Source organism: Macaca nemestrina, chromosome 20 (assembly GCF_043159975.1).
Source record: "Macaca nemestrina isolate mMacNem1 chromosome 20, mMacNem.hap1, whole genome shotgun sequence".
NCBI lineage: Eukaryota > Metazoa > Chordata > Mammalia > Primates > Cercopithecidae > Macaca > Macaca nemestrina.
In genome coordinates this window covers 3,307,309-3,323,834 of record NC_092144.1, presented here as the reverse complement: position 1 = coordinate 3,323,834, position 16,526 = coordinate 3,307,309, and the positions used below count along the sequence as shown (strand labels likewise).

The 16,526-nt window shown below is 58.1% G+C and overlaps 2 protein-coding genes across 2 annotated transcripts; one reads left to right on the top strand and one right to left on the bottom strand.

Moving 5' to 3' along the window:
• The first annotated feature begins 5,439 nt into the window (after positions 1-5,439).
• Positions 5,440-8,485, top strand: LOC105485450 (retina and anterior neural fold homeobox 2). The gene is made up of 2 exons (XM_011747810.3): positions 5,440-5,928; positions 6,791-8,485. The coding sequence occupies exons 1-2, from the start codon at positions 5,575-5,577 to the stop codon at positions 7,127-7,129; spliced, it is 693 nt and encodes a 230-aa protein (XP_011746112.2). The 5' UTR covers positions 5,440-5,574; the 3' UTR covers positions 7,130-8,485.
• A 1,685-nt stretch (positions 8,486-10,170) lies between these two features.
• On the bottom strand, positions 10,171-15,644 carry LOC105485458 (mitochondrial ribosomal protein L54). Its single transcript, XM_024793898.2, has 3 exons — positions 15,486-15,644; positions 13,368-13,533; positions 10,171-10,852 (listed from the first exon to the last, which is right to left on the bottom strand). Exons 1-3 carry the CDS (start codon positions 15,601-15,603, stop codon positions 10,720-10,722), a joined length of 417 nt encoding a protein of 138 aa, XP_024649666.1. The 5' UTR covers positions 15,604-15,644; the 3' UTR covers positions 10,171-10,719.
• Between the last annotated feature and the right edge of the window lie 882 nt (positions 15,645-16,526).

The window sequence follows — 16,526 nt, the reverse complement described above, 5'->3', positions numbered from 1 at the left end:
ATCCACTCATCCATCCATCCACTATCCACTCATCCATCCATCCACCCACCCACCATCCACCCATGCACCCACCCTATTCATTCATCCATGTGTCCATCCACCCACTCACCCATCCATCCACCCACCCATCTACCCAACCATACACCCATCCATCCATCCACCTACACATCTACCCATCCGCTCATCCATTCACCCATCCATCCATCCACCCACCAATCATCCATCCATGCATCCATCCACCCACCCATCCACTTGTCCGTCCCCCCATCCATCCATCCATCCATACACCCACCCATCCACCTGTGCACCCGCCTATTCATCCACCCATGTATCCACCCATCCACCTACCCATCCGCCGACCAATCATACATCTACCATCCACCCATCCACGCATCCATCCATCCATCCACCCAGCATCCACTCATCCATCCACCCAATCATCCGCAATCCACCCACCTATTCATCCATCCACCCATGTGTCCATCCACCCATACATCTACCTGTTCACTCACCCGTCCACCCATCCATCTACCTACTATCCATTCATCCATCCACCCATCTACCTATTCATCCATCCATCTACCCATCCATCCATCCACTCACCATCTACTCATCCACCAATCATCCATCCACCCACACATCTACCATCCACCCACCTATTCATCCATCCACCCGTGTCCATCGACCCACACATCTACCTGTCCACTCACCCATCCATCCATCCATCCACCTACTATCCACTCATCCATCCACCCATGCATCCATCCACCCATCCATCCATCCACTCACCATCCACTCATCTACCAATCATCCATCCACCCACATATCCACCATCCATCCATCCATCCACCCATGCATCCATCCACCTGTCCACCCATCCATTCACCCATACACCTACCATCCACTCACATATCTGTCCACCCATTTATCTACCCATCATCCATCCACACACCCATCCATCCTTCCATCCATCCACCCACCCATCCTCCTGTCCCCACCCATTCACCCATCCATGCATGCATCCATCCACTTATCCATCTCCCCACGCATCCATCTCCCACCCATTCCCATGTCCATCCATCTACCCATCCATTCATCTACCCACCCATCCACTATTCATCCATCTCTCCATCCACTGTTCCATTGATCCACCCACCCATTCATCCATCCCTCCATCCACCTGCCCACCCACCATCCATTCACACATCCGTCCACCCCTCCTCTTCACTTAACAAAGCCAGGCTGAAGGAGGTGTCAGAGGCCATGGAGAAGGGGTACCACATGGAGCCCCCCAAGGGCTGTCCAGGCCCCGTGTACGTCCTCAGAGCAGCAGCTGGGAGGCAGAGCCCACCTGCCGGGCACCTTCCACAAGTTGTCTGAGAAGCTGGCCTGGGAGCTGTGCGGCACGGGCGCCCCGGCCTCTGTCTCAAGGCTACTGTGCTGGCCCTCTGGGTACTGAGTATCACTGCAGCTGCTGCAGTGACAGCTCTCAGATGACACTGTCCTTGGACAGAGGCAGTCCAAATGTCCAGGGACCTAGCAGGCTGACCCTGTGACTCTGGGGGACAGAATGGCAGGGAAACACTGGCCCTCCTGCCCACTCTGGCACAGTGGGTCTGGATCCACTTTGCACATGCAGGTTCAATCCTGACTCGCCCCCCAGCTGTGTGACGCTGGCCCTGGGGTGACAGCCCTGGTTTGCTCAGGGGTGAGGGCTGTTCCAGGGTATGCGACTTTAGAGCTAAAACCGGGAAAGTCCCGGGCAAACAGGGGCGAGGTGGCCCCTACTGGGAAAGCTTTTTCCCTCTCTGGGCCTTAGCAGCCTCCTCCAGTCAACGGGCACCTTTTCCTAGAGGGGCAGGAGGGCCCCGAGGCCCACAGCAGTGAAGGGAGGGGCACCTAGAAGGCAGGCATATAGCTGGTGCCCCATTATTGCTGGGACGGTCCAACACCTGCTCTCAGTTGAGTCTCCCATGGAGCCAGCCTTGAGGATACACAGAGAGGAGTCTCTGGCCAGGCTGGGCACGGCCTCCACTCCAGGACTCCCGGGCCACCCTCCCATCCTGGCCAAGCTGAGACACGGAAATGTCCCAAGGTCATGCTGACCTCCTATGCGGCCCCCTTAAAGCCCTGCACACCCTCGGGGCTCAGTTTCCACACCAGCACCGGAGGCAGGTTAGTGGTTCTTTCTGGGGGATAATTGAAAGGTAGAAGCTGGAGGGGCCTGGCCCCTGCCTAATCCGCTGCGGGGGGCCACCTGTCCCCTTGGCCCTGCCCGCCCGGCCCACACTCCTAATCCGGCCCTCTAAGCTGACACAGCGTCTGCAGCTTTTGCCTGTCCGGCTAAGTCGCCCAAAGCCCCCCCGCCACCGGCGCCTCACGCCACGATCCTTCCTGCGGCCTCTTAACCCACACTGGCCAATTAGTTAATTGGGGTCTGAGATCTGAAGCAGCTCGTTAGCGCTCTAAAGTGATGAAGCAATCAGGGCAATTCTCTCTCCCCACCCCGCAGCCCTGTGCCTCGATGGACAACAGGCCTGGCTCTGCCCTGGACACAGAGCGTGGTGGGCCCACCTTGCCAATGGGCAGCTGAGGCCGGGGGAGGCACCTGGAGCCTCAGAAGCTGCAGCCGCCCCTCTGGCCCAGGCTTGAACCCCTGTGTCCCTCCGCACCTTGCCCACCTGAACTTGGCCCCTGGGATTGGGGAGCTACACCCGGATCCAGAGTCGAAGCCACCTGCCCCCTGGGTTCTGACCCGGACTCCTCTGGGGCCTGGGCACCCGGTTTCTCATATGTGTGTGTGTCACGCCTTTCTCTGTCTCTCTTTGTGTGTCTCTCTCCCTTCAAAGCCAACATGCCAACATTCTGGAGGGATCTCTCTCTACTTCACTTTGCACCCGCCCCTTCGCCCATCCGCAGGCCTGGGTCTCCCCTCACTCCACTGCAGTCACCTCCACCATGTCCTCCGTGTCACTAAATCAAGCCTCCCCTCATCTCCCCTTCCCACTGCCCCTGGAGTACCCTCTCCTTTCTGTGTCCAGGGCGCTCCCCTGCCTGAGCCCCCTGGCTCCTTGGACTTGGGGGGCACGGGTCTCTGGAGCTTTCCTGGAGCCCACTCCACCTCTCAGGCCTCCGCCTCTGAAACAGTCCCACCTCACAGTCCAGAATGCGCCTGGACATCGCCCTTGCACCTCCACGCCCACACCCTGCCCCTCTCCAACTTCCTTCCTCTGGAATCGCTACCCCCTCCCTTCTGTCCTCCCCATCCCCCAGCCCTTGGCCTGACCAGGCCCTTTAGCCTCACCTGCCGGGCACCTGCCCTTGGTTTCTCAGCTGCTCATCATTGATGTTTGTATAAAATGCCAGTGTGTCCCTGCTCCACAACCTCCCATGGCTCCCCAGCACCCCATCCTTCACACCCCATGTGTCCAGAACTTGCGGCTTTGCACTCCATCTTCCATTCTCACCACCTTCCGTAACATAGCAACCTGGCCGGGCGGGAGTTCAAGACCAGCCTGGCCAACATGGTGAAACCCCATCTTTAGTAAAAATACAAAAATTAGCCGGGCATGGTGGCTCATGCCTGTAATCCCAGCACTTTGGGAGGCCGAGGCAGGTGGATCACGAGGTCAGGAGACTGAGACCATCCTGGCTAACACGGTGAAACCCCGTGTGTACTAAAAATACAAAAAATTAGCTGGGCGTGGTGGCGGGCGCCTGTAGTCCCAGCTACTCGAGAGGATGAGGCAGGAGAATGGCGTGAACCCGGGAGGTGGAGCTTGCAGTGAGCCGAGATCGTACCACTGCACTCCAGCCTGGGCAACAGAGCAAGAGTCTGTCTCAAAAAAAAAAAAAAAAAAAATTACCTGGGCGTGGTGGCAGGTGCCTGCAATCCCAGCTACTTGGGAGGCTGAGGCAGAAGAATCGCCTGAACCTGGGAGGCAGAGGTTGCAGTGAACCAAGATTGCGCCACTGCACTCCAGCCTGAGCAATAGAGGGAGACTCAGTCTCAAAAAAACAAAAATAGGCCAGGTGCGGTGGCTCACATCTATAATCCCAGCACTTTGGGAGGCCAAGGCGGGCAGATCACGAGGTCAGGAGTTCGAGACCAGCCTGGCCAACATGGTGAAACCCTGTCCGCACTAAAAAATACAAAAATTAGCTGGGCGTGGTGGTGGGTGCCTGTAATCCCAGGTACTCAGGAGGCTGAGGCAGGAGAATTGCTTGAACCCGGGAGGCAGAGGTTGCAGTGAGCTGAGATCTGAGATCACGCTGCTGCACTCCAGCCTGGGTGACAGAGCGAGACTCTGTCTCAAAAAATAAAAAAAAAAAACAAAAAAAATAAAATAGGAACCCACCTTGCCCCCACAGGCCCCTTCCCGTGGGTTTTCTCCCCAGGCTCGTGGCCACTATCCATGCTCTGCATTTTAACACAGTCGCTGGTTGTCTGTTTGCCCCGCTAGAAAGTCAGCCACGTGTCTTCTGTCTGTTTTGGTCACTACTGCTGTGAGCAGTACCTGGTACACAGTAAGTGCTCAATAAGTGCTTATTGAACGAATGAATGGTGAACTTCTTTTTCTTTTTGAGACGGAGTTTCACTCCAGCCCAGGCTGGAGTGCAGTGGCGCGATCTTGGCTCTTGACCTCAGGTGGTCCTCCCGCCTCAGCCTCCCCAAAGTCTTGGGGTTACAGGTGTGAGCCACCGCGCCCGTCTGTGAATGGTGAACTCCTATTCATACCTCAAGACCCAGTTAAAAGGGCCTCTGCCCCTTGTGTCCAGAAGAGCCAACTGCAGTGCCTTCACCTCTGGGACCTCAGCTTCCCCAACCCCCTCTGACCTCTGTGAGTCCTAAGACACCTTTTTCTGCCCCCAGCAGATAAAAGTATTAACAATGGGCATTCATTAAGTGCCCCCTGTATGCCAATTTCTGTGCGATGCTCTGAGAAGCTGAAATCCCCCCAGGGTAGGTCCTAGTGTGGCAGTTTTACAGCCAGGGAAACTGAGGCCCAGGGAGGAAGAGCCCCGTGGCATCTTATGGCGAGGGGCGGTGGAGCCCGGCAGACTATCCCCCCAGCCTCCACCTGGAGCTGCAGCCCTCCGCCCACCCTGCCCTCCCTCCTGGCTCAGGACAGCCCGGGGACCGAGTGGGAGGTGCCGCCTCAATTAATCACCTTGAGCTAATCCTCCCCCACCCAACCCCGACCCGGCTCAGGTCTGGCAGGGCCAGGCCACGGCAGACGCAGCGCCGGGCCCGCTGGGGCAGGTGCCCTGTGGAGATTGACAGAGGGGCTGCCGTGGGCGGTGAGTGCAGGGTGGGCACTGGTGGGCCTGTGTGGGAGGTGGTGGGGGCAGAGATCCCCCCCAGGGTGGAGGGCTTAGGGTGTGAGAAGGGATCCTGCCTTCCTTGGGGGGGGCATCCTTGACCCCCCCCCCCCGCCACACACACAGGCCGTGACAGCCACAGAGAGGGGAAGAGAAAACAGGGACGGTGACACACAGAGAAGGAAGAACAGACAGAGGCCCAGCAGGAGACCCCCACAAGCCTGAGGAGGACAGCCCGGGGATGCAGAGCGCATGCCGGCCCCAGTGGAGGGAAGAGATCTCCCCGGAGCCGGGAGGCAAGCCTGGGGCTCCCCTGCCCTGTCCCTGCCGGTAGCCCCCCCGGCCGTCTCCCCGCCATCTGTCCCGCTGCCGTCTCGCCAGGTGGGAGCCATGTTCCTGAGCCCGGGCGAGGGCCCGGCGGCCGAGGGTGGGAGTCTGGGGCCGGGCGAGGAGGCCCCCAAGAAGAAGCACCGGAGGAACCGCACCACCTTCACCACCTACCAGCTGCACCAGCTGGAGCGGGCGTTCGAGGCCTCCCACTACCCGGATGTCTACAGCCGTGAGGAGCTGGCGGCCAAGGTGCACCTACCTGAGGTGCGCGTGCAGGTGAGGGCACCCCCCAAAACACACACCTTTCACAGCCTGTGGAGGGAGGCGAAGCAAGATCCTGACCCTCCCGGCGCATGAGCAGAAGAGAAGCTAGGAAGGCTTCCTGGAGGAGGGGGTGTGGGAGCTGAGGTTTTGACATTTGGGGCTGGGCGTGGTGGCTCAAGCCTGTAATCCCAGCACTTTGGGAGGCTGAGACGGACGGATCACGAGGTCAGGAGATCGAGAGCATCCTGACTAACACCGTGAAACCCCGTCTCTACTAAAAAAAAACAAAATCTAGCCGGGCAAGGTGGCGGATGCCTGTAGTCACAGCTACTCCGGAGGCTGAGGCAGGAGAATGGCGGGAACCCGGGAGGCGGAGCTTGCAGTGAGCTGAGATCCGGCCACTGCACTCCAGCCTGGGCGACAGAGCAAGACTCCGTCTCAAAAAACAAAACAAAACAAAGACATTTGAGTAGGAGTGTGCCAGCTGGGAAGGAAAAGGGGCATTTTTCTAGGCATCCTGAACAGTGTGTGCAAAGGCGTGGAGGGGTTAAGTTGGAGGCGTTTCCCTTGAGCCAGGTGTGAAGTGGGTGAAGGAGGAGGCAGAGAATGGTGCGGGTAACGATGCCTTTGGAGGCCTTGAATGATAAGGGCCAAGGGAGACCAAGGAGGGGAGTGAGGAGTTGGAGGGGAGCCTGGGCTTAGGGAACGCTTCGGAGATCCTCATCTTCTTGGGACGAAACAGCAAAGCAGCAGGTGTGAGTTGGGTCAGCTGGGAGGCGGAACCCCCAGGGCTGGGGTGTGCAGAGGACCTCCAAGGAGTGGCGGGGAGCAGCTGAGCTCACAGCATCCCCCTGTTCCCTCTCACACCCTCCAGGTGTGGTTCCAGAACCGCCGGGCCAAGTGGCGCCGCCAGGAGCGGCTGGAGTCAGGCTCGGGTGCCGTGGCAGCCCCGAGACTTCCTGAGGCCCCGACGCTGCCCTTCGCCCGCCCCCCGGCCATGTCGCTGCCCCTGGAGCCCTGGTTGGGCCCTGGACCGCCGGCCGTGCCAGGCCTCCCCCGCCTCCTGGGCCCGGGCCCGGGGCTGCAAGCATCCTTCGGGCCTCATGCCTTTGCTCCTACCTTCGCAGACGGCTTCGCCCTGGAGGAGGCGTCCCTGCGGCTGCTGGCCAAGGAACACGCACAGGCTCTGGACAGGGCTTGGCCGCCAGCCTGAGCCTGCTGCCCTCCTGGGCCCCCTCCTCGGTTCAGCCTGAGAGCTGGAGACGTGCCCTGGTGACAGCCACCACGCCTTGGCCTAGGCTGAGGTCACGGAGCAACCGTGGTCAGGCCAGGCCACCATCACTGGGGAGCAGGACCAGAGACAGGCTGCTGGGTCCCCCGCCCCCATCCTGTCCCCCACCTGATCACCACCCGTCCTGCTGGCAGCGGACCGGCCCCAGTGTCAGGCAGGAGGTGACCCAAGTATTCCTAGGCCAGGGACGGGGACCCTCCTCCCCTCCTGGGGCCTCAGTCTCCCGTCTGTTAATGGGGTGTGGGGGCCTCTGAGGTTCCCGGGCTGTGAGGCTGAGTGGCGGGGCCGCTGACTCTGTAAGATGAGTGTACATCTCTCTGCCGCTCCCACTCCCCATCAGCAGAGCTGCCCGCTCTCCAGGCTCCCGGTCCCCCCGAAATGACAGTAATGGCAGCTCCCGCGAGCCTGCTCTCCTTTCACAGTGCACCCACCACGTGAGCGCTCCCCTCTCCGTTGCGCCCTGGACCTCGGGCACAGCCGTCAGCCCATTCTACAGAGAGGGAAACTGGGGCTCAGGCAGGAAGCCAGGTCCCCAAGGTTGCACGGCTAGGAGTGGGTGAAGCTGCCTTTCAGACCCATCACCGGCCCCCCCATCCGAGGCACGGCAGCAGGTTCTGGAGGGAGGGTGGGGCCTCGTGTGGAGGCGGGCTGGTGCTGGCTGTGTCGTCATCAGCCCCTGTTCCTCCCGTCCCCACAGACCCCAGGCCCCGTGCATGTCCTCCAGCCCTGCGGAGGCACGGCTGGCGTCTGCTCTGTCCAACCCAGTTGCATTGCCCAAGAGCTCTGAGGAAGGAGGCTGTCGCGGGGCTGAGAACCCGCTGTGACTGGCAAGCATGGCTGGCCCAGTGCAGCAGGAGGGGCCCTGAGCCATGGGATGGGACAGTCTTGGCCAGGGCCACCCCCTGAGACAGAAGTGCGGCACCAGGGCAGGAGCTGCAGTAGCTACCCTCCTCGTCTCCAGCCCGGGCTCCCCAGATCACTCCCAGATCACTGGGGCACCCCATCTCCAGGCGGCACCTCACACACTAGTCTTGTGGCCCAACGCCCAGCCAATGTCAGTGTGCACCAGGCACTGGGGACACGGCAGTAAGCACAAGAAAGATTTTTTTTTCTTTTTAACCTAAACCAGGCCAGGTGCGGTGGCTCATGCCTGTAATCCCAGTGCTTTGGGACGCTGAGGTGGGAGGATTGCTTGAGACCAGTCTGGGTGACATAGCAAGACTCAGTCTCCACAAACATTTTTAAAACGTGCCAGGTGTAGTGGTGCACACTTGTCATCCCAGGGACCCGAGAAGCTGAGGCAGGAGGATTGCTTGAGCCCAGAAGGTCGAGGCTGAGCTGTGATCACACCACTGCATTCCAGCCTGTGCAACAGAGCCAGACCCCGACTCAAAACAAATAAATAAAAACCAAACCTAAAGCATAAGACTTCAGTGATAAGCGATAGGGAGAAAAACCAACCAGGAAAGGCAGATGGGGAGCGTGGCAGGGGCTGCAATTGTAACAGGGAGTTCTGGAGGAGGGGAGGCTGGCGTGAAGGTGGAGACCGGGGCGGGAGGGAGGTGGTCTAGGGGAGGAGGGGGCTGGGCAGAGGCATAGGCCGTGCAAAGGCCCTGGGGCAGGGCCGCGCCTGGTGCATTGGCAGAATAGCAAGGAGGCCCGTGTGGCTGGAGTAGAGTGAGGAGGGGGAGGAGGGAGGTGACGGGGAGGCCAGGCAGGGCAGTGGCTGTTATAACTTTGATTTTTGCCCTGAGAACCTTGGGGAATAACAGGAGGGTGGGAACAGGGCTGGCACCACCTGCTGTGAGTGCAAGAGAAGGCGTGCTCACACCCCCGCCTGCCCAGGGAGGCCACCGGGGACAGCAGGTGCGTGGTAATCCGCTCCACTCCAGAGTTCCCTAAGAGGATGAAGGTTAGGGTTTTCCTGGGACGGGAAGAATTAGCCTCGGGTCCTCACCCCGCCCATCCGGCTTGTGGACAGAGGAAGCCAGAGGGTGGGTGAGCCCAGCCCAAAGCCCCTAGGGTACCCACCTAGGAATGGGTGGGGCTGCTGTGGCAAGGGTGGGGATGAGGGCATGACCCTTGGGGGGTCTGCAGGATGTGGGGTCCGTGAGGTGATCTACCCCCACCAAGAGGCCCCATCACTGCCTAACTAGGTATCCCCCCCCCCCCGCCTCCTCCAATCTGGTGCGCTCCAGCCCTCAGGATCCCGCCCCATTGCTCCTCATCACAGCCAGGCAGGGCAGGAGTTGGGACTGCAGGGAGGCCAGTCCTCACTCGGGCTGTGGGTCAGGGTCAGGGTGCTGAAAGCAGACTCATGAGGGTGGACTGGGGGCGGAGGTTGAGACCTGGGCTCCAGTGGAGTGGACAGAGGACTTGGGGGTGGAGAAGGAAGGCCCAAGCCCCTGGGCTCCAGGGATAGGCCATCGAGGACCACGCTGTGACTGTGGCAGGAAGGAAGGGGCAGTCCCTTCCCTCTGATTCTACTTGCTGTGCTGGTGAGGACATCAGCCAGGAGCCCTGGGGCTACCCTGCCCATGAGTGCGAGCCCCTGGGGGATCCAAGGACCCTGAGATGGAGAGGGCCTTGGGTCTGAATATGGAAGCACCTGGATCCAGCCACACCTGCAGCCACACCGCTACCCCCCGGACATCTCTGTTCCTGAAGCTCATAAAGCCTCTTTTCTGACTCTGACGGCTTGAGTTAGGTTTGAGTCCCCTGCAACCAAGAGCGGCTTAGCTAGGACAACCCCCTCAGCCAGCAGCTTGAGATTTGGGGCTCGGGCCTCGTGGGCGGTGTCAGGAACTCCAGGAGTTGGGAAGAGAAGCCCACCAAGGGTCCAGAGGCACAGGGGACCTGCAGACGGCCCGCCAGTGGCTGGCGTGGAGGCCGGGATCCCTGGGGTCTGAAGGGCCCACTTCCTGCCAGACCGACGCCAGACAATACCAAGCGGCACCACGGTCTACTCAGAAAGGTTTTTATTGGTCTTCAGGGCCCTAGTCCAGCCCCACTGTGGGGTCACATGGAAACCCAGGCCTCTTGTCTCACAAAAGTCGGCGTCCTCTGGGAAACTGGCAAGTCCTCAGTGTGGGCGTGGGGGAGGCCGGGCCCACCACGCTACGCTACGCGGCAAGCCCTCGGGGCAGGGGGCGGGGAGGCCGGGCCCACCACGCTACGGCTACGCGGCAAGCCCTCGGGGCCGGGGGCGGGGGTGCCGGGTCCACCACGCTACGCTACGCGGCAAGCCCTCGGGGCAGGGGGCGGGGGTGCCGGGCCCACCACACTACGCTACGCGGCAAGCCCTCGGGGCAGGGGGCGGGGGTGCCGGGCCCACCACACTACGCTACGCGGCAAGCCCTCGGGGCAGGGGGCGGGGGTGCCGGGCCCACCACGCTACGCTACATGGCAAGCCCTCGGGGCGGGGGTCGGGGGTCGGGGGTGCCGGGCCCACCACGCTACGCTACGCGGCAAGCCCTGGGGGGGGGGGGGGCGGGGAGGCCGGGCCCACCACGCTACAACTTCTTGTTCTTGCTCAGCCGGTTGTGGCGCCAAATGTTCTGTTTCCGCAGCAGCCGCCAGTACTCCCGGGTCTCAGGATCCAGCTCCTCCAGGGTCTTTGGGGGGCCCAAGTTCATCTCGAACAGCCTGACGAGGGCGCAGGCAGGAATCAGAGCTACACGGCGACCCCCTGGGCCACCTGGTGTCCTGGGCACCTCGGGCAGAGGCGGCGACAGGGCCGGGTCCCAAGCCCACTGGTTAGCTGCATGATCTCGGGGTGGTCCTTCCCGGATCCTGGGCTGGGAGGGTCCCTGGCCGTGCAGCAGTGCAGCCAACTGCACCCCAATGGCACAACATCTGAGGCTGGCACATGCCAAGCCCTCTCCTGCCTCCCAGTACTGTCCACACCAGGCCACCTGTCCCCACTTGCTCAGACTTCCTGACCCTCCCCAGGCTGCAGATCTGCTTGGGGCCACAGCAGAGCCCTTCCCGCAGCCCACAGGCCCTGTCCTCGCCTCCTCGCTCTCTCGCCCTCCTCACTCTGCTCCAGCCACACACGCCTCCCGGCTGTTCCTCCAGCACACTAGGTGCGGTCCTGCCCCGGGGCCTTTACACAGGCTGTGTCCATTGCCTGAAAAACCCCTTCCACCCACTCACGTCTTGGCTTCTGTGTCCCCCAAACCTCAGACCAGAGCAGCCAAATGTCCCTGCTCTGTCACTCATTCTCCTGCCCCCTTCCCGGAAGTGTCGCCACCACAGCTGCCTGACTTCCTGCTTCCCGTCTGCCTCCCCAGATAGTTCTGCCAGTGGTGACTTGTGTCTATTTTGAGCCCTTCTGTATCCTGAAGCCTAGAGCAAGGGCCTGGCAGGCAGTCAGTGGTCAATAAGTATTTGCAGGCCGGGCGCGGTGGCCCACACCTGTAGTCCCAGCACTTTGGGAGGCCAGGGCGGGTGGATCGCGAGGTTAGGAGTTCGAGACTAGCCTGGAGAACATGGGGAAACCCCGTCTCTACTAAGAATACAAAAATTAGCTGGGTGTGGTGGCGGGCACCTGTAATCCCAGCTACTCGGCAGGCTGAGGCAGGAGAATCGTCTGAACCTGGGAGGCAGAGGTTGCAGTGAGCTGAGATCATGCCACTGCACTCCAGCCAGGGCAATAAGAGCAAAACTCTGTCTAAAAAAAAACAAAAAACAAAAAACAAAAAAAAAAACCACACACAAAAAATTAGCCAGGCATGGGGGCGTATGCCTGTAGTCCCAGCTACTCTGAAGGCTGAGGCAGGAGAATCATCTGAACCCAGGAGGCAGAGTTTGCAGTGAGCCGAGATCGTGTGACTGCATTCCAGACTGGGTGACAGAGTGAGACTCCATCTCAAAGAAAAAAACTTTTTTTTTTTTTTTTTTTTTTGGAGACCAAATCTCACACTGTCGCCCAGGCTGGAGTGCAGTGGTGTGACCTTGGCTCACTGCAACGTCCGCCTCCCAGGCTCAAGCAATTCTCGTGCCTCAGCCTCCCAAGTAACTGGGACTACAGGCATGAGCCACCACACTCAGCTAATTTATATATATATATTATATATTACATATGTAAAATACATAAAATATACATGTTATATATAGAGAGAGACAGAGTTTCGCTCTGTCGCCCAGGCTGGAGTGCAGTGGTGCGATCTGGGCTCACTGCTTAGTTCCGCCTCCCAGGTTCACGCCATTCTGCCTCAGTCTCCCAAGTAGCTGGGACTACAGGCGCCCACCACCACTCCCGGCTAACTTTTTGTACTTTTTTTAGTAGAGACAGGGTTTCACTGTGTTAGCCAGGATGGTCTCGATCTCCTGACCTGGTGATCTGCCCGCCTCGGCCTCCCAGAGTGCTGGGATTACAGGCGTGAGCCACTGCACCCGGCCAATTTTATACTTTTAGTAGAGACGGGGTTTCACCATGTTGGCCAGGCTGGTCTCGAACTCCTGACCTCAAGTGATCCAACCACCTCGGCCTCCCAAAGTGCTGGGATTATGGGCGTGAGCCACTGAGCCCAGCCTGAAAAAAAAAACTTTTTAAGTATTTGCTTAAGAAGAAAGAGCATGGCCGGGCGCGGTGGCTCAAGCCTGTAATCCCAGCACTTTGGGAGGCCGAGACGGGCGGATCACGAGGTCAGGAGATCGAGACCATCCTGGCTAACACGGTGAAACCCCGTCTCTACTAAGAAATACAAAAAACTAGCCGGGCGAGGTGGCGGGCGCCTGTAGTCCCAGCTACTCGGGAGGCTGAGGCAGGAGAATGGCGTGAACCCGGGAGGCGGAGCTTGCAGTGAGCTGAGATCCGGCCACTGCACTCCAGCCTGGGCTACAGAGCGAGACTCCGTCTCAAAAAAAAAAAAAAAAAAAAAAAAAAAAAGAAGAAAGAGCATCGTTTTAGGTACTTGACAGGCGTTCTAATCTCATGAATTCCTCACAGCCCTTGGAGGGAGGGATGGGTCCCATCACCCCGTTACAGATGAGACCACCCAGATGCAGAGCCTTGAAGCCCCTGCCCTGAAGCCAGGATGGGTAGGTATGACTGTTAGGCTCTGGCTGGAGTGGGGATCCGCCTCTCCCAGAAGGGGTCCTCCTGGGGCGGAGGAAGGAATAGTCAGTGCAGGATGACACAGCCTGGTCCACTCACCATTCAGGGTACTCAGCATCCGGTTTCAGGGGTACATCCTGCCCTTCCTTGTAGATGTTGACGCCCATGGCGTATGTGGTGAGCCGGACAGGGTCTGTGCATACGTCGGGGTCCTTGAGGGCCTCACTGGGCACTGCACCTTTTCCGGATTTGCCCCCCTTCATAACTGGGGGGAGGAGAGGGAGAGTCATTTCAGCCCAGTCCCTCCCCTGGAAGCCAAGGTGGCCTCAGCCCCTCACTGGACTCTGCCACACTAAAAACTTTTTTTTTTTTTTTTGAGATGGAGTCTCACTCTGTTGCCTACGCTGGAGTGCAATGGCATGATCTTGGCTCACTGCAAGCTCTGCCTCCCAGGTTCACGCCATTCTCCTGCCTCAGCTTCCCGAGTAGCTGGGACTACAGGCGCCCGCCACCTCGCCCGGCTAATTTTTCCGTATTTTTAGTAGAGACGGGGTTTCACTGTGTTAGCCAGGATGGTCTTGATCTCCCGACCTCGTGATCTGCCCACCTCGGCCTCCCAAAGTGCTGGGATTACAGGCGTGAACCACCACGTTCGGCCACTCAAAACTTTTTTTTAAAGACAGGGTCTCGGCCAGGCATAGTGGCTCACGCCTGTAATCTCAGCACTATGGGAGGCCGAGGTGGGCAGATCACTTGAGGTCAGGTGAGTTTAAGACTAGCCTGGCCAACATGGTGAAACCCCATCTCTACTAAAAAAAAAAAATTAGCTGGGCATAGTGGCGCATGCCTGTGATCCCAGCTACTCGGGAGGCTGAGGTAGGACAATCGCTTGAACCCAGGAGGCGGAGCTTGCAGTGAGCCGAGATCACATCACTGCACTCCAGCCTGGGTAACAGAGCAAGACTCCATCTCAAAAAAAAAAAAAAATCTAAAAAAATTTAAAAATAAAGGCAGCCCAGGTTGGAGTGCAGGGGCACAATCATGGTTCACTGCAGCCTCAAACTCCCAGGCTCAAGCGATCCTCCTGCCTCTGCCTCCCCAGTAGCTGAGATCACAGGTGTGAGCCACCATGCCCCACTTATTTTTATTTTTTTAAGTTTATTTTTGAGATGGAGTGTCACTGGGTCGCCCAGGCTGGAGTGCAGTGGTGCGATCTTGGTTCACGGCAACCTCCGCCTCCCGGGTTTAAGCGATTCTCCTGTCTCAGCCTCCCGAGTAGCTGGGATTACAGGCACGAGCTGCCACGTCCGGCTAATTTTTTGTACTTTTAGTAGAGGTTTCACCGTGTTGGCCAGGCTGGTCTCGAACTCCTGACCTCAAGTGATGCACCTGCCTCAGCCTCTCAAAGTGCTGGGATTACAGGCGTGAGCTACCGTGCCAGGCACTTATTTTTTATACAAACAGGGTCCTGCTATGTGGCCCAGGCTGGTCTCGTACTCCTGGGTTCAAGCGATCGATCATGCCTCCTTGGCCTCCCAAAGTGCTGGGAATAAAGATGTGAGCCACCATGCCTGGCCTCAAAATCACTTTAAGTGGGATTTAGACATAGCATTAAGTAACACCGATGCTTGGAATGACCAAGTCATTCAAGTTATATTGTCTGCTATGTGTCTGTCTTTAAGGCCGAACATTTGCCAATTTTCCCCTTTCAACAAAGGAGATCAGGCAAGGCTGTATCCAGCTAAACCTTAATAACCTTGGTTTGTTCTTGCTGAAGTGGCTAAGATTTAAATAGGCTCCATAGTTTCTTTGAATTTTTGCTAACGGCTTGGCCAAGGTCACCCTGCGATTTGGAGGCAGGCAGAGAAACAGGACTGGAACCCAAGTTCATGACCTCCCCAGATTCCCGGCAAATCCCTTCCAACCCGCTCCTGCGCAGTGAAACGCGTGGGCTCCACGTAACCCACACCCTCCTCCCAGGCCTCTCCCCAGCTGGCGCCTGCGCCCTGCGTCCAATCGCTAAGGTTATCTCCAAGCCAGACGCCCGAGCTCCAAGCGGCGCTGGGTCCCTCAAACTGCGCCTGCGCCTACAGCCTGGCATCCGCCTCTCTGCGTTTGCGCATTAGTTCTACCACCGCCTCCCCAACCAGCGCCTGCGCACTGCCAATTCCTCAGAGTACCCACCGTCCTCATTTGGTTCCTGTTAACCCAGCTCACCTGGTTTCTTAGCATAATCCCGGACCAGGAGCCTTCTAGGAGAGGCGGGGTCTAGGAGCTCCCGGGTCCCCCAGCCGGCCCATATCCGGGCAGCCCCTAAAAGGCGTCTGGTCGCCATGACGTATTGCGGGCAGCTTGCACGTGCACGTTTCCGGAAGACGTCAGTGGTCCAAGGGGTGCTCGGGAGTTGTAGGCCCCGTGGAGGTGTCTGGGAAATGTAGTCTCCCAAGTTCTCATACTCTATGGTGATTTCTTTAGACTTGTAGACATACGTAGTTACTGTAGAAGGAGGCGTTCAAGGGCTATTTCATTGACTTCTTCTTGCCCTTCTTCAATTACATAACATTTACTAAAAATATCACACTTTATATGTTCCCGATTCCATCCAATGAGTAATTATTCAAAGCTTTAAAGAGATTAACAATGAGTCTAGGCCGGGCGCGGTGGCTCAAGCCTGTAATCCTAGCACTTTGGGAGGCCGAGACGGGCGGATCACGAGGTCAGGAGATCGAGACCATCCTGGCTGACACGGTGAAACCCCGTCTCTACTTTAAAAATACAAAAAACTAGTCGGGCGAGGTGGCGGCGCCTGTAGTCCCAGCTACTCGGGAGGCTGAGGCAGGAGAATGGCGTGAACCCGGGAGGCGGAGCTTGCAGTGAGCTGAGATCCGGCCACTGCACTCCAGCCTGGGCGACAGAGCGAGACTCCGTCTCAAAAAAAAAAAAAAAAAAAAAATTACAATGAGTCTAATATACCCCAGTAGGCCTGGAGTCTAATCACTGTTAATTTGTGTAACATCATATTTTTAACATTATTATATATTATATATATATAACACATAGTATGTATTATATATAATATACAAATTAATAATATGTATTTTATATATTCTTTTCCAGCCCTACTGCTAAATCCTTAACCCACTGGATCTAATTTAATCCTCACAATTAGGAGGTAGGTACTATTTTTTTTCCCCAGCTTATTAGTGAGGAAACTGAGACTCAGGGAGGTAAAGTTCCCAGGCCGACCGCAAATCCAGG